General features: G+C 46.4%; 1 protein-coding gene across 1 annotated transcript in view; it reads right to left on the reverse strand.

Annotated features, from left to right (window-relative positions):
- Positions 1–1,404: 1,404 nt before the first annotated feature.
- LOC126291904 (cuticle protein 79-like) overlaps positions 1,405–18,358 on the reverse strand; it is a 42,385-nt gene continuing 25,431 nt past the window's right edge. The window contains exons 2-4 of the mRNA XM_049985636.1: positions 14,487–14,733; positions 8,414–8,805; positions 1,405–1,588 (exon numbers count right to left, since the gene is read on the reverse strand). Coding sequence (XP_049841593.1) covers positions 8,423–8,805; positions 14,487–14,733 — 630 coding nt within the window. The 3' untranslated portion in view covers positions 1,405–1,588; positions 8,414–8,422. The remainder of the gene's footprint in view (positions 1,589–8,413; positions 8,806–14,486; positions 14,734–18,358) is intronic.

Consider the following 18,358-nt stretch of genomic DNA (forward strand, 5'->3'; position numbering starts at 1 on the left):
TTTTATCGCCACATAGGGTAGATAGTGCCACAGACATGATACGTGAATGGGAGTGGCAATCATTAAAACAAAGGCGTTTTTCGTTGCAACGTGATCTTCTCATGAATTTTAAATTACCAGTCTTCCCCTCCGACTGCGAAAACATTCCGTTGGCACCTACCTACATAGGGAGAAATGTCGATTACTATAAAATAATAGAAATCAGGGCTTGCACAGAAAAATTTAAGCGCTCGTTCGAGAGTGGAACGGTAGGGAGACAGCTTGAAGGTGGTTCATTGAACCCTCTGCCAGGCACTTTACTGTGAATAACGGAGTAATCACGTAGATGTAGATATGATTAATACTAATACCAGACAACTGCACTGTTTACAGTTCAAATTGAACTGCCAGCCAATGTCCGGCAATTTGAATGAGTGGAGGTATTTTCTTTGGATTTCAAGTTTGGAAGGGAATTGTTGAGTGCCTGAACTGGCTACTCTTAAGACAGTGTTGGGGGCCTCTCCTATCACGAAGGAACGAGATTTGTCTTCCCATCGTACGCCACATGAGAAGGCACGGTAACGAATGACGGTCACAGTCTCACGACCTAACGTCATGTCAAAAACAGAACCAGTCCTCTTATCACATAACACCTCCGGGCTGAGATGCGTTGCTCCATACATAAAACTCTCCCCTGAGGTTACACCTTCGACTGCGGAAGGTATCCTCCGAAGGCGAAACGTCAGGGGAGAGTTTTATGTATGGACCAACGCATCTCAGTCCGGAAGTGTTAAGTGATGACAACACCTTCCGTGAAAGCCTTCATTATAGAACCTGTCCTTTTTGCGTTGCCCGAGTAGATCGTTCATGAAATTTCAGCAGATTGTTGCCACTGTTATTCATATTAATTTCGTTGTAAGTAAAGTCTTGTCAAGAGCTGTGATAAGATGTTATGAAATAAAGTAACAGCTTATAAATCACCCCTTAAAATAAGAAGCCCCTTAAATTCCTCTGTCCTAGGCAGCTCCTTAGACTGCAGAGGCCTAAATACGCCTCTGCCTGGGCACGTAGCCATATTACTTGCATAGGTTGCAGATTACCTGATACGTTCGTAATATTCTACGTAAAGCTCTCAATTTATACTTCTGTACATGTATTCCTCGTATAAGGCACACAAATTATAATTCTCATTAAAGTGGTAGTGAAGTATTATTTTCTCTCCACGCCATTCCACACGCTGATACCGACATTTCTCACGATGCACATCGATAGCAGTACGGTAAGTGCCAAAACAAAAATACCAGTTGTATCGTAACGTGAGACACTGATGAAACGTAACGTACTTCGAATTGATCTAACAAACTCCAGACAACATTGCTTTAAAGGGTACCAAAGAACAAAGAGGTGAAATAAAAAGAGTGAGAATATGTTTTGGAATTAATTATTATTATAAAAAAATGTCATCAACGAGCAACAATACTGTACACAAACATAACGATTGATAACAAGATGATGGGAGGAGTATTCCCTGAGAGATGGCTGTGCGACGGTTGGGGTGCAGAGGCGCAGATGGGGCGAATGTCAGTCAGTCGGACCTCTTTGAAGTAACCTGCGAACAGAAGGCAGATCGTAGCTGGTAAAAGCAGCCCAAAGCGGGTAAACAGATACTATACAACAGTGCGCTGCATTCCTACAAAAGCCGTTAATTTAGTGACATTTATACTCGTATCAATGTTAAGCAAATTTGTTGAGCTGTGTATTTGTTGATCCTGGCACAGTACACGGCAAGAGAACATTATGCTGGATAATGGCGTGAAAGCTGACATCTAGATTGTACAGAAGAAAAATACAGTAACACACAGTCAAATGGCTTTGTGTTCAAAATGTTAAAATGTGTGTGAAATCTTATGGGACTTAACTGCTGAGGTCGTCAGTCCCTAAGCTTACACACTACTTAACCTAAATTATCCTAAGGACAAACACATACACCCATGCCCGAGGGAGGACTCGAACCTCCTCCGGGACCAGCCGTACAGTCCATGACTGCAGCGCCTTACATCGCTCGGCTAATCCCCCGGCAAATGGCGGTGTGTATTCTTTCAATAAATACCGTATGAGTTTCGTTCAGCACCATCAAAAACCTTTTAAGCTTGTAGGACTTAACAAGAGCAGGAAGTATAACAGGAGAACTTGTAAGTTGAAACGCTACATTTGACTTTGTATTTGACCGCGGCTGAAGATGTGTTATTTCTTACAACGAAACTGCATTTGCTTAGTTGCACAGGGGTCCAAACAATGTATCCACTGTTTAAAAGTCCGTAACTTGCAAACTAACTGACGGAGTTGTCTTATTTTTGGTGAAAGTGTAGCTTAAAGTCCAACTTAAGGATATCACTGTAGGTGTTAGAAATGGTCACCGTTAACGTCCACACACAAACGATGCCGCCAAACTGCAGCACGAACTACTGACTGCAACGTGTTCAGTTGGATATTTGCACACCAATGTACGATGGATTCTCGAAGTTCATCGAATGTGCTTTTGTCGATAAACGACGTCCTTAAGTGTTCCCCACAGGTAAAAGTCGAGAGGAGTTTGGTCTGGGGAACGTGGTGGATAGTCCACAGCACCTCTAAGGCCTAACGCGATTTTGGTAGTGGGCTGGGGCACCATCTTGTTGAAACTAAACTCTTCCGTCTCCATACAAGTCTCGGACGGCAGGTAAAATGATGTCTGAAGCTTCTGAAGGTACACCTCACGGGTAACTGTGCCGCCAAAGAAGAATGGCCCAATCAAGTCCCGGTAAGACAACCCACACCACACTTTTACTCCTGGCAAATTCACGGCTTTATGGACAAGGCCATTCGGATTTTCGGCGGCCCATTAGATGCAATTGTGGCGATTTACTGTACCATTGAGCATGAACTGTGCCTCATCAGACCACACAATCATCTCTGCAAACTCTTCATCGTTGCGCACCATGTTAGTAAACCACTTGCAGTACGCCATTCTAAAATCTGGGTCGTCCTCGTTAATTGCGTATATCAATCGTGGCATGCAGCACTTCCACTTTGCTCTCTTCAAAATTCGCCGAACACTTGAACGACTCACTCCAGTTTCACGGGCACACTGTCTCACAGACTTCTGTGGTGAGCGAGTGAACTGTTGTAACACACGACGGGAGTCAGCTGGACTTGTTACTGTTGCAGGTCGTCCAGATAGTTGTTTGTGTACATCTTTAACACAGGCTTCGGCTTCAAGTCTGTCTCGAATGCGACGAATCGTTAAACGTGTCGGTAACTCTGATACTCATTTCACCATTGCCGTTGAACCTCATTAATGGTTCAAATGGCTCTGACATTAACTTCTGAGGTCATCAGTCCGCTAGAACCTAGAAGTACTTAAACCTAAGTAACCTAAGGACAACACACACATCCATGCCCGAGGCAGGATCCGAACTTGCGACCGTGGCGGTCGCACGGTTCCAGACTGTAGCGCCCAGAACCGCTCGCACACCCCGGCCGGCGAACATCATTAATGTTTTCTTACATAAAATACCACTTCAAAACTGACTTCCTTTCATCGAATGGAAGCCTTGCGCCAGCCGTGTTTACTCGAGTAACTAGTCGCAACTAAGAACAAAACACTATCAGGCGACAAAACAAAACAACGCAATACATTCGCTTGTGTGGCGATTGCTGGAACTACAAACTATTACATTACCAAAGATGAGATAATTCCGTCAATTAGTTTGTCAGTTATGGACTTTTAAACAGTGGATACCCTTTTTGAACCCTTCTGTAGATATAACCTGAAAATCGAGAACGAAGTATTTATCACCTGTTCAACATTGTGATTGCCATTGGGCCATAGAGCAATGAGCATGTTCACATGAGAATATTCTAAATGGTAATCAAAGTCAAGGAGAAAATCAAGTTAAAAACAAGAGGATAAATCTATGGTCCACGTAGATACCATGAACTTTTTAAAGTACTATTAGTGGCTTGTTTTTAACTAGAGTTTATGCATCATTTCCATTTGCAATTAGGTTCAACTACCTGACCAGATAAACGGAGTAGAGAAGAGGTCTTCCACATTAAGCTGAGTGTGCACTGCCTTGAAATTTCCTGCCAGACGAAAACTGTGTGTCAGACTGGGACTCGAACCTGGAACCTTGCCTTTCATGGGCATCCACGCTGAAGAAGGCGGTTCCATTGGCGATCGAGGCGAAACAATTGTACGAATGTGTGGTGCCCGTTTCATCAAGCCGTGCATTAACATAATACACTACTGGCCATTAAAATAGCTACACCACGAAGATGACGTGCTACAGAGGCCTAATTTAACCGACAGGAAGAAGATGTTGATATGCCAATGATTTGCTTTTCAGAGCATTCACACAAGGTTGGCGTCGGTGGCGACACCTACAGCGTGCTGACATCAAGAAAGTTTCCAACCGATTTCTCATACACGAACAGCAGTTGACCGGCGTTGCCTGGTGAAACGTTGTTGTGATGCCTCGTGTAAGGAGGAGAAATGTGTACCATGACGTTTCCGACTTTGATAAAGGTCGGATTGTAGGCTATCGCGATTGCGGTTTATCGTATCGCGACATTGCTGCTCGCGTTGGTCGAGATCCAATGACTGTTTGCAGAATATGGAAACGGTGGGTTCAGGGGGGTAATACGGAACGCCGTGCTGGATACCAACGGCCTCGTATCACTAGCAGTCGAGATGACAGGCATCTTATCCGCATGACTGTAACGGATCGTGCAGCCACGTCTAGATCCCTGAATCAACAGATGGGGACGTTTGCAAGACAACAACCATCTGCACGGACAGCTCGACGACGTTTGCAGCAGCATGGACTATCAACTCGGAGACCGTGGCTGCGGCTACCCTTGGCACTGCATCACAGACAGGAGCGCCTACGAATGGCAAAACGTTTTTTTTTTTTCGGATGAATCCAGGTTCTAGAATGAGATTTTGACTCTGCAGCGGAGTGTGCGCTGATATGAAACTTCCTGGCAGATTAAAGCTGTGTGCCGGACCGAGTCTCGAACTCGGGACATTTGGTTTTCGCAGGCAAGTTCTCTACCAACTGAGCTAGCCAAGCACGACTCACGCCCCGTCGTCACAGCTTTACTTTTGGCAGTACCTCGTCTCCTACCTTCCAAACTTAACAGAAGCTCTTCTGCTAACCTGGACGGGGCGTGAGTCGTGCTTGGGTAGCTCAGTCGGTAGTGCACTTGCCAGCGAAAGGCAAAGGTCTCGAGTTCGTGTCTCGGTCCGGAACCCAATTTTAATCTGCCAGGAAGTTACAATCCAGGTTCTGTTTATAGCATCATGGTGTTCGCATCCGTGACATCGCTGCGTATCACCCGACGTGATGGTATGGGATCACGTCTCGGTCACCTCTTGTTCGCATTGACGGCACTTTGAACAATGGACGTTACATTTCAGATATGTTACGACCTGTGGCTGTAACCTTCAGTCCATCCCTGCGAAACCCTACATTTCAGCAGAATAATGCACGACCGCATGTTGCAGGTCCTTTACGGGCCTTTCTGGATACAGAAAACGTTCGAGCTGCTGCACTGGCCAGCACATTCTCCATATCTCTCACCAATTGAAAACGCCTGGTCAATGGTGGCCGAGTAACTGGCTCGTCACAATACGCCAGTCACTACTCTTGATGAACTGTGGTATCGTGTTGAAGCTGCATGGGCAACTGTACCTGTACACGCCATCCAAGCTCTGTTTCGCTCAATGCCCAGGCGTATCAAGGCCGTTATTACGGCCAGAGGTGGTTTGTCTGCGTACTGATTTCTGATGATCTATGCACCGAAATTGCTTGAAAATGTAATCACATGTCAGTTCTAGTATAATATATTTGTCCAATGAATACCCGTCTGTGATCTGCATTTCTTCTTGGTGTAGCAATTTCAATGGCCAAGCAGAACGAGGGAAAAATACCTTTGCATAAAAAAAGGGATAGATCGGATGTCAACAATTACCGTCCAATCTCCCTTCTAACAGCTTTATCCAAAATTTTTGAGAAAGTAATACACTCCTGGAAATGGAAAAAAGAACACATTGACACCCGTGTGTCAGACCCACCATTCTTGCTCCGCACACTACGAGAGGGCTGTACAAGCAATGATCACACTCACGGCACAGCGGACACACCAGGAACCGCGGTGTTGGCCGTCGAATGGCGCTAGCTGCGCAGCATTTGTGCACCGCCGCCGTCAGTGTCAGCCAGTTTGCCGTGGCATATGGAGCTCCATCGCAGTCTTTAACACTGGTAGCATGCCGCGACAGCGTGGACGTGAACCGTACGTGCAGTTGACGGACTTTGAGCGAGGGCGTATAGTGGGCATGCGGGAGGCCGGGTGGACGTACCGCCGAATTGCTCAACACGTGGGGCGTGAGGTCTCCACAGTACATCGATGTTGTCGCCAGTGGTCGGCGGAAGGTGCACGTGCCCGTCGACCTGGGACCGGACCGCAGCGACGCACGGCTGCACGCCAAGACCGTAGGATCCTACGCAGTGCCGTAGGGGACCGCACCGCCACTTCCCAGCAAATTAGGGACACTGTTGCTCCTGGGGTATTGGCGAGGACCATTCGCAACCGTCTCCATGAAGCTGGGCTACGGTCCCGCACACCGTTAGGCCGTCTTCCGCTCACGCCCCAACATCGTGCAGCCCGCCTCTAGTGGTGTCGCGACAGGCGTGAATGGAGGGACGAATGGAGACGTGTCGTCTTCAGCGATGAGAGTCGCTTCTGCCTTGGTGCCAATGATGGTCGTATGCGTGTTTGGCGCCGTGCAGGTGAGCGCCACAATCAGGACTGCATACGACCGAGGCACACAGGCCCAACACCAGGCATCATGGTGTGGGGAGCGATCTCCTACACTGGCCGTACACCTCTGGTCATCGTCGAGGGGACACTGAATAGTGCACGGTACATCCAAACCGTCATCGAACCCATCGTTCTACCATTCCTAGACCGGCAAGGGAACTTGCTGTTCCAACAGGACAATGCACGTCCGCATGTATCCCGTGCCACCCAACGTGCTCTAGAAGGTGTAAGTCAACTACCCTGGTCAGCAAGATCTCCGGATCTGTCCCCCATTGAGAATGTTTGGGACTGGATGAAGCGTCGTCTCACGCGGTCTGCACGTCCAGCACGAACGCTGGTCCAACTGAGGCGCCAGGTGGAAATGGCATGGCAAGCCGTTCCACAGGACTACATCCAGCATCTCTACGATCGTCTCCATGGGAGAATAGCAGCCTGCATTGCTGCGAAAGGTGGATATACACTGTACTAGTGCCGACATTGTGCATGCTCTGTTGCCTGTGTCTATGTGCCTGCGGTTCTGTCAGTGTGATCATGTGATGTATCTGACCCCAGGAATGTGTCAATAAAGTTTCCCCTTCCTGGGACAATGAATTCACGGTGTTCTTATTTCAATTTCCAGGAGTGTATATTGAAGAATAGCTTCACATACCTGTAAAAATGAAGTACAAACAAAATGTCAGTTTGGTTTCCAGAAAGGTTTTTCAACAGAAAGTGCCATATATGCTTTCACCAATCAAATTTTGAATGATCTGAATAACCGAACACCACGCACAGGTCTTTTTGTGGTCTCTCAAAGGATTTTGATTGTGTAAGTCATGAAATTGTGCTAGACAAGCTCAAGTATTGTGGCATGAGTGGGACAGTGCACAAATGGTTTAATTTGTACCTAACTGGAAGAGTGCATAAAGTTGGAATAAGCAGTTCTCGTAATATGCAAAGATGAGCACATTCCTCAAACAGGGGAACTATCAAGAATGGGGTTCCACAAGGGTCGGTCTTGGGTCCTTTCTTGTTCTTAATATATATTAATGTCTTTCCATTCTATATTCATGTAGAGGCAAAGTTAGTTCTCTTCGCTGATGATACAAGTATAGTGATCATACCTGACAAACAAGGATTAACTGATGAAATTGTCAATAATGTCTTTCAGAAAATTAGTAAGTGATTCCTTGTAAACGGACTCTCACTGAATTTTGATAAGAGACAGTACATACAGTTCCGTACAGTAAACGGAATGACGCCATTAATAAGTATAGACTTTAATCAGAAGCGTATAGCTAAGGTAGAATATTCAAAATTTTTAGGTGTGTCCATTGATGAGAGATTAAATTGGAAGAAACACACTGATGGTGTGCTGAAACGTCTGAGTTCAGCTACTTACGCATTAAGGGTCACTGCAAATTCTGGTGATAAACACCTTAGTAAATTAGCTTACTACGCCTACTTTCACTCATTGCTTGCATATGGCATCGTATTTTGGGGTAATTGATCACTGGGGATAAAGTATTTATCGCACAAGAGCGTGTAATGAGTGGGCGTCCCGCACGCAGTGGGGCGGTGGTCGGCGTACCTGGTGCGCTCAGTGCCAGCCGCCGTGCTTGACGTAGTGGTGGATGTGCTTGACGACGGGGATGGTGACGGCGTACGGCCGCGGCACGGGGACGGGCACGTGCCTCTCGATGTGGACGGGGTAGGGCCGGTGGACGGGCACGGCGACGGGCCGCTCCACGGGCACCGCCACCGGCCGCTCCACCGGGACGGCCACCGTCTGCACGACGGGCACCGCCACGGGCTGCGGCACGTGCACGGCCACGGGGTACGGCTGCGGCACGGCCACCGCCACCGGCTGCGGCACGGCCACCGCCACCGGCTCCGGGACCTCCACCGCCACCTGCTTCACCACCGGCACCGCCACCGGTCGCTCCACCTCCACGTGCTCCGAGATGGGGACTGCGCCGGCCGCTGCAACACACGCCGCACCGCCAGCCGGTCACAACCCCAGGTGCTCTGGGCTCCTATGTGTAGCTGCTGCTGAGACCACACCACCACCACCAATATCAAACTTCTGGTTAAACCTCTGTGCCCTGCACACCTTCTGCAAGCTCCTGCAATCCTCTCGCATGGGCAGTATACATTGAGGCTTGTTCGCCCATGGCTTGAATACTGCTCAACAGTATGGGATCCGTACCAGATAGGGTCCATAGAAGAGAGAGAGAAGATCCAACGGAGAGCACCGCGCTTCGTTACAGGATCATTTAGTAATCGCGAAAGCGTTACGGAGATGATAGATAAACTCCAGTGGAAGACTCTGCAGGAGAGACGCTCACTAGCTCGGTACGGGCTTTTGTTAAAGTTTCGAGAACATACCTTCACCGAAGAGTCAAGCAGTATATTGCTCCCTCCTACATATATCTCGCGAAGCGACCATGAGCATAAAATCAGAGAGAGTAGAGCCCACACAGAAGCATACCGACAATCCTTATTTCCACGAACATTACGAGACTGAAATGGAAGGGAGAACCGATGGAGGTACTTAGGGTACCCTCCGCCACACACCGTCAGGTGGCTTGCGGAGTATGGATATAGATGTAGAGGTACCGAGAGCGATCCTACAATCGTACTGGGCCTACTTTTGTCCAGTGTCGAGCCGCAACTTGATTCAGCATGGACTCAACAAGTTGTTGGGAGTGGCCTGCACAGATAGTGGACCGTCCAAAACTGCGAAAGTGTGGCAGGTTCTAACAACCCTACCACAACAAAGGTCACAAAATTAACTATGATTTTAGTGCTGCTCACGCTGCTAAATATTGCGTTTTGGGGCAACAACCAAGTTATATTATGTGGCAGGTGTCATTAAAGCACAGTTAATAAAGTCACTTCTTGCAATAGTGGATAAACTAGGTACTTTATCTTTTCCTGTTTTCCATCCCAGTCTAATTGTGAACTCATGGCTCAATGTTCGAAAATGTAGGTACTGATGATTCCAAGTTCGGATGCAAAGAGGACTAGGTGTTATTCTGCCATAATCAAAAGTTTTATAGATGTGTTTCGTAAACCATTCTTTAAGATTAAACTTTTGCAAGTTAGCACAATGGTGATGTAAAAAAGATTAATCAGCACTCCGAATTTAAGTTATACTTCATTTTTATTACTTTTGTTGCAATATCGCGTAACTCGTTCCAAAACATCACTTCAAAATATAAAACATACACGAAAGCATCTTCCTCACTGTTCACATTTCATAAACTGACTACAATTTGCGTCTTTTTAACATGACGACCAAAGCTTGACTCTCTAATAACCGCTTACGCGCCAAAAAATCAAGAGTTACAAGTACGTCAAAGATGATAGTGACAAAAGAAAGAATACACTTAAGAATAATATCATTGCAATACAAACATATCGATGTAGCAAAGTGCCTCTACATTTATGAAATCAAATCTGACTGTTGTCTCAGAAATACGTCAACTATTTTACAGAAACACAGTAGAATATTGCTGGTATCGAGAGGTTGAGGTGAGGTGCCGCAATGGTTACGTAATTCAGGTACCATTACAAGGTGAAGGACTTTGTGCGTGAGCTGACCTCTCGATTACGTCCTGTAAATGTTCGACGGGGTTCGTGCTGGGCGATCTCGATGGTCAAATCATTCACTCGAATACTCCAAAAAGTTCTTCAAACCAACTGCGAACGATTGTGGTCTGGTAGATGGGTGCATTGCTATGTATAAAATTTCGATCGTGCTTGACAACATAAAGTCTATGCACGGCTGCAAAGGACCTCCGACTAGCTGCACATAACCGTTTACAGTCAATTATCATTCAGTCGCACCAGAGGCCCCGGTCCATTCCGCTATGGCCGAGCGGTTCTAGGCGCTTCAGTGCGGAACCGCGCTGCTGCTACGGTCGCAGATTGAATCCTGCCTCGGGCATGGATGTGTGCCATGTCGTTAGGTTTAACTAGTTCTAAGTTCTCGGGGACTGATGACGTCAGATGTTAAGTCCCATAGTGCGTAGAGCCATTTTGTTCACAACTTGGGTCGATGGCTTCGTGGGATCTGCGGCAAGCTCGAACGTTACCATCGGCTCTTACCAACTGAAAACGGGGCATCTCACTAGGCTACGGTTTTCTAGTCGTCTAGGGCTCAGCTGATAAAGTTACGAGCCCAGGAGAGATCACTGCAGCAGATGTCGTGCTGTTAGTAAAGGCACTCTGTCGGCTGTTTCCGTAGCCCATTAACGCCAATTTCGCCGGACTGCCCTGACCGATACGTTCGCAGTGCGCTACTCATTCACTTCTGCGGCTATTTTACGCTGAGTTGCTTGTCTGTTAGCACTGACAACTCCACCCAAACGCCGCTGTTCTCGGTCGTGAAGTGGAGGCCGGCGGCCGTTGCCTTGTCCGCTGTCAGAGGCAGCGCCTAAAATTTGGAATGTCGCTCCACTCTCGACAGTGCGAATCTCGGAATACGGGATTTCCGAAAGGTTTCCGAAATGGGATGTCCCAACGGTCTAGCACCAACTACCATTCCACATTTAAAGTGTGTTAATTCCCGTCATGCGGCCATGTTGTTGTTTTTGTCTTCAGTCCTGAGACTGGTTTGATGCACCTCTCCATGCTACTCCATCCTGTACGAGCTTCTTCATCTCCCAGTACCTACTACAACCTACATCCTTCTGAATCTCATTGGTGTATGCATCTCTTGGTCTCCCTCTACGATTTTTACCCTCCACGCTGCCCTCCAATGCTAAATTTGGGATCCCTTGATGCCTCAGAACATGTCCTACCAAAAGGTCCCTTCTTCTTGTCAAGTTGTGCCACAAACTCCTCTTCTCCCCAATTCTATTCAATACCTCCTCATTAGTTACGTGATCGACCCAACTAACCTTCAGCATTCTTCTGTAGCACCACATTTCAAAAGCTTCTATTCTCTTCTTGTCCAAACTATTTATCGTCAATGTTTCACTTCCATACATGGTTACACTCCATACAAATACTTTCAGAAACGACTTCCTGACACTTAAATCTATGCTCGATGATAACAAATTTCTCTTCTTCAGAAACGCTTTCCTTCCCATTGCCAGTCTACATTTCCTATCCTCTCTACTTTATCAGTTATTTTGCTCCCCAAATAGGAAAACTCCTTTACTCCTTTAAGTGCTACATCAGAAAACTTCTTACATAACCACCTGAGTACAAAAGACATCTCCGCCAATGCACTGCACTTTTATACCCTGAGTACGTGATGCTATCGCCATCTGTATATGTACATACCGCTATCCCATGTGTATTTTGTCACCTCAGCATACAGCTCTAGTACAAAAGGAATGGATTGAAACTGGGTAACAAAAATGAAGACATCGGTACGAACAGTTACATTCTACATAGGATCTTCCAGCTGGAGTGTCCACTTGCAAGCTGGGTGGCGGGGGGAGGGGGGGAGGGGGACAGCGATCGGCAGGGGTGGGCAAACAGCCGATGTGGGGGTGTTTGGCAGGGGTGACCAAGTAGTTCTCGCGTGGACAGAACAAGTGTAATAGGGAACGTGCCTGATAACCTACAAAAGCTGTGCCTGTCTGCGAACAGGATAACCGACGTTTATCAGCACCAATGCCCCAAGGGGCAGCATTGAAACAGGAAAATAGAAAACTTAGGTACCGACGAACTTCTGCCAACGAGTTTTTCTCGTTTGGAGGGAGTCCTGGAAGTACCTTTCCAGTATCTCCTTCCAGAATTGCGTCTAAGTCACTTTGTTATCGTCTCATGGCATAGTCCTTTTAGGTAGGTCTCGTGCGAACAGGGGGAAGTCCACTGAAACCACATGTGGAGGTGATGATGTTTGGTTTGTGGGGCCCTCAACTACACAGTCATCAGCGCCTGTACGAAGTCCCAATTTTTCATAGTCCAATTTTTTGCACACACTCCAATATACCCACTGTCACGAATGATGGTGATGACGATGAAATGATGAGGACAACACATACACCTAGTCCCCGGGCAGAGAAAAATCTCAAACCCGTGTTGAAATCGAACCCGGGACCCCCAGGACCACACACATCGGGAGGTGTGTCTGGGAAACCTTTCCGATGTCAGATGATCATTGACCAAGAAGCGGGTGTGTCTCGGTGCATTGCCTGGATGAAGCTTCTGATTGGCGATAGTGTGTAGCCCCCTCCCCCCCCCCCCCCCTCCGCCCACAGCTCCCTTCGTTCGCTTTCCCTTCAAGTTTTCTGTCATTTCATCTGTTCATTCTGAGGTGTATTCCATTCGAACACTTAACCACTGTTGGCCGGGTGGTTGCCTAGCGGTTCTAGACCCTACAGTTTGGAACCGCGCGACCGCTACGGTCGCAGGTTCGAATCCTGCCTCGGGCATGGATGTGTTTCATGTTAGTTAAGTTTAAGTAGTTCTAAGCTCTAGGGGACTGATGACCTCAGAAGTTAAGTCCCATAGTGCTCAGAGCCATTTGAACAATTTGAACTTAACCACTGATCTGAATGCAACACATTGCGCATCAAGTGGAAGGTTTCCGACGTGGTTGTGACCGCACGACGGGAACGGTAGTTGGAGTCCCCGGCTTGGGACATTCCGTTCCGACTATTTATTTTCTTTTCTTTTATTTACACGTCAAGTTCCGTATGACTACATTGAGGGGCGAATCTCCAAGGTCATGCAACGTGCCAGTACATGAACTTACAACATAAAAGTAATAACAGATAAAAATACATGTTCATGAACCTGAAAGAAAACCAGTCCATAAGTTTAAGCAAACGCTATCAGCAATACAATGAGAATCGGCTTAATTTTTCAAGGAACTCCTCGACAGAATAGGAGGAGTGACCCATGAGGAAACTCTTCAGTTTCGATTTGAAAGCGCGTGGATTACTGCTAAGATTTTTGAATTCGAGTGGCAGCTTATTGAAAATGGATGCAGCAGTATACTGCACACTTTTTTGCACAAGAGTTAAGGAAGTCCGATCCAAATGGAGGTTTGATTTCTGCCGAGTATTAACCGAGTGAAAGCTGCTTATTGTTGGAAATAAACTAATATTGGTAACAAGAAACGACAATAAGGAATATACATATTGAGAGGTCAATGTCAAAATAGTCAGACTCGTGAACAGAGGTCGACAAGAGGTTCGTGAACTCACACCAGTTATTGCCCGAACCGCCCGTTTCTGAGCCAAAAATATCCCTGTAGAATGGGAAGAGTTACCCCAAAACATAACACCATACGACATAAGTGAATGAAAATAAGCAAAGTACACTAATTTACGTGTCGAAGTATTACTCACTTTCGATACCGTTCGAATAGTGAAAATGTCTTTGGACAAGATGCTGAACTATCGTCAGGCAGGTAAATATTCCGAGATATGCAGCGTCAAGACTGTGCCGAGAAGGCAACATTCCAGACATTACCTCTCACCACGGACAACGCAGAGGCCGCTTAGCTTCACTTCACGACCCAGAGTCGCGGCGTTTTTGGATCGTCGTCAGTGCTAACAGACAAGCAACACTACACGAAACAACCACAGAAATCGCTGTTGGGCGACTGCCGACGTATCCGTCAGTGAGAACACGGGTTAAAAAAAAAAGGAATACATAAGGAAAAAATTACGTAGGTGCGTCGAAGGGTGACGTACCGTATCCACCACCGTATCCGCCGCCGTATCCGCCGCCATATCCACCGCCATACCCAGCGCCGTCCAGCCCAACGCCCTGGCCGCCGTCGTGAATGACGCCTCGCTTCTTGACCACGTGGTGGACCTCCGCCGACTCGCGCTCCACGTGCAGGTCGCACTCTGGAACCGGACCGGGCTCCTCAGACAGGCAGCGCGCCGGCGCCATCGACAGGAACAACGCCGTCGCCAGCACGGAGCTGTACAGCACCTGTCGTGGGCAGAAGAGGGGACGAGTGTCATGCCGAGGTCCACAAGACGCACCGAGGGCGACGGCCGGAGCGCCACAGAAGCTGGTATAGGCAGGCGTATTTAAATGCACACACGTACATGTCGCAACGTAACATTGCAGTACTGGTGGTGGTATAAGTCCACCTAAGTAGGCAGATTACCGTCGCTTTGGCATGTCCTACCGCTCCTGCAGGCTACCGTCCGTAGTAAATGGTTTCTTACATCCGTGTGGTCCACGAAATTACTGGCCCCTGCGACTTATTGCTGGGTATTAATAATTTCTCGCGGAAGGTTTTCACGAACCAGTAGAAGTTAGAACGCAGCGGAGAAGGCATTTTTTTGAACCACTGTCCGCAGCTCGTCGTGCGGTAGCGTTCTCGCTTCCCACGCCCGGGTTCCCGGGTTCGATTCCCGGCGGGGCCAGGGATTTTCTCTGCCTCGTGATGGCTGGGTGTTGTGTGATGTCCTTAGGTTAGTTAGGTTTAAGTAGTTCTAAGTTCTAGGGGACTGATGACAATTGATGTTAAGTCCCATAGTGCACAGAGCCATTTTTCCACTCCGAAATTCACCTATACATTGGTTAATAGGGATTATATAGCTTTTATTTGCTTTCATGGCCCAGAATTCGACTGTGGTACCGACTGCCACCTATTCTTTATGATGGAAGGAGTAAATAATCAGTCGGTGGTAGAGATTAATTGATATTTATTCAGTACCAAAGCTTTTTCAACAACTAGTCGTGTTTCTCATGCAATGTACATCAATAAAACCGGTCTCTAGTTGACATGGTTCAGTTTCGCCACGCAATTATGGAATGGGACAGAGGAGCGCAGACCTGGCTTCATTGTAATTCTATACAACCGCACAATTATACCTAAACCCTCGGTTATTACATTCAGTTACTATAGATTACTCAGAACAAGTTCCGCAAAGACAATACAAGCAAAACTAGGTCAGGGTGGAAGAGTATTTCGCAAATCTTTATCAAATCAGTGGGCATTAAAATCCGATACTTTTCCTAGTGGCACGAGTATTTTACTTAACGCACCACATCGTCAACATATCAAATCGTTATGGGGGTACACAAGAAACATCACTTCAGTGCTGTTCTACCCACATGGTCAAGTTTGAGTAGCCAACAGAAACCCAGAAAAATATGGACACACACGATTGTTCCTTCCCTATTTTACACTCGCTCACTATCGTGTGATTATTTATCGTATACAATTTATTTTCAGACCGAAACTACAATTTATCAATGCGGCGGTTGCTCCAACCGACCACGTGGCGCGAGAGCCAGTTCACAAAGAAAGCATATGGAAAATAAACAAAAACCCCCAAAATATTACTGTAAATGGAAGAGCAGATTAAAATACATTGAATGAGTGAATTTCGGTTAAGCACGGAGCAATAACGTGACCGTGAGTATAAGGCACGTGGTGCGTTGCTCGAACAAGGCACTAACGCAAGGTCTGCTGAAATTCGAGTAAATTAAGAAAATCGATTCCCTTATGGGGTTCAGTGGTAATTTCGCACCTGATTTCAACATCTGGACTTCATTACAGATCAGATTTCAGACTATCTAATACCTATGTTAACATTACCAAAACGAGAGCTGCGTCTCCATGTCTGTCCAGCACCACGACCCAGGAACCAGAGTTCTTCCAACAAAATTCGCCTAACCGTTCCTCTTACAAACGTGGTGGCGGTGGCGCGCCAACCTGACAGAGCCAATACGCGCGCCTTCGTGTCTTCTTTGCCCTGACCTGCAAACTCGGTCTGTGCTAAACTTGTTCACGCTTGGGGATTTGGTACTACCCTACCCCAGAACGACGATTCATTCGTGCAGTGTTACAATCTGCGCCTAAAGCTTTGTGCTAGTTCACTCACTCACTCATTTATACCGTCCAGGCCGCACAAAGAATAGGAAAATGGGAAACGTGGTACACAACAGAAAAAAATTCAATAAATAACACTGTTTAGTCCATTCTCTCCTTTTGGACACCAGCTGAGGTATTACCTGCAAGAGAAGAAACTCTTGCTAATAATTTCTGCGTGCTAGCAATTTAATAAAACATTGGAACAGTACAACAAGTTCCGTTTCAATGTAAACAGGCAGAATACGGCGCTGCGGTCAGCAACACCTATATAAACAACCAGTGCCTGAACCGCTGTTGGATCGGTTACTGCTGCTACAAAGCAAGTTTACATCTGAGTTTCAACGTCGTCTTATAGTCGGCGCACGAGCGATGGGACACAGCATCTCCGACGTAGCGATGAAGTGGACATTTTCCCGTTCGACCATTTCACTAGTGTGCCGTGAATACCAGGAATCCGGTAAAACAACAAATCTCCGACATCGCTGCGGCTGGAAAAACATCGTGCAACAAAGGACCAACGACGACTGAAGAGAATCATGCAATGTCACTTAAGCGCACCCCTTCCGCAAATTGCGGCAGATTCCAGTGCTGGGTCATCAACAAGTGTCAGGGTGCGAACCATTCAACGAAACATCATCTGTATGGGCTTTTAGATCCGAAGCCCCACTCTTGTCCCCTTGATGCCTGAACGACACAAAGCTTTACACCCGTCAACACCGACATTGGACTGTTTATTTTATTTTATTTACACGTAAAGTTGCGTAGGACCAAATTGAGGAGCAAATCTCCAAGGTCATGGAACGTGTCAGTACATGAACGTACAACGTAAAAGTAATAACAGGTAAAAATAAATGTTCATGAACCTGAAAAAAAAGGCAGCCATAAGTTTAAGTAAACGCTATCAGCAATACAATGAGAATCAGCTTAATTTTTCAAGGAACTCCTCGACAGAATAGAAGGAGTAACCCATGAGGAAACTCTTCAGTTTCGATTTGAAAGCACGTGGATTACTGCTAAGTTTTTTGAATTCGAGTGGCAGCTTATTGAAAATGGATGCAGCAGTATACTGCCGAGTATTAACCGAGTGAAAGCTGCTTATTGTTGGAAATAAACTAATATTGGTAACAAGAAACGATAATAAGGAATATACATATTGAGAGGCCAATGTCAAAATAGCCAGACTCGTGAACATAGGTCGACAAGAGGTTCGTGAACTCACACCAGTTATTGGCCGAACCGCCCGTTTCTGAGCCAAAAATATCCTTCTAGAATCGGAAGAGTTACTCCAAAACATAACACCATACGACATAAGTGAATAAAAATAAGCAAAGTAAACTAATTTATGTGTCGAAGTATCACTCACTTTTGATACCGTTCGAATAATGAAAATGTCAGTATTAAGTCTTGAACAAGATCCTGAACGTGGGCTTTCCACGACAGCTTACTATCTATCTGAACACCTAGAAATTTGAACAGTTTCACTAATCGTATGCCCGTTCTGTGAGATTAAAACGTCAGGTTTTGTTGAATTGTGTGTTAGAAACTCTAAAAACTGAGTCTTACTGTGATTTAACGTTAGTTTATTTTCTACAAGCCATGAACTGAGATCATATACTGCACTACTTGAAAACGAATCAATGTTGCACACAACATCCTTTACTACCAAGCTAGTGTCATCAGCAAACATAAATATTTCGAGCTACCCATAATAATAGAGGGCATGTC

Source organism: Schistocerca gregaria, chromosome 9 (genome assembly GCF_023897955.1).
Source record: "Schistocerca gregaria isolate iqSchGreg1 chromosome 9, iqSchGreg1.2, whole genome shotgun sequence".
Classification (NCBI taxonomy): domain Eukaryota; kingdom Metazoa; phylum Arthropoda; class Insecta; order Orthoptera; family Acrididae; genus Schistocerca; species Schistocerca gregaria.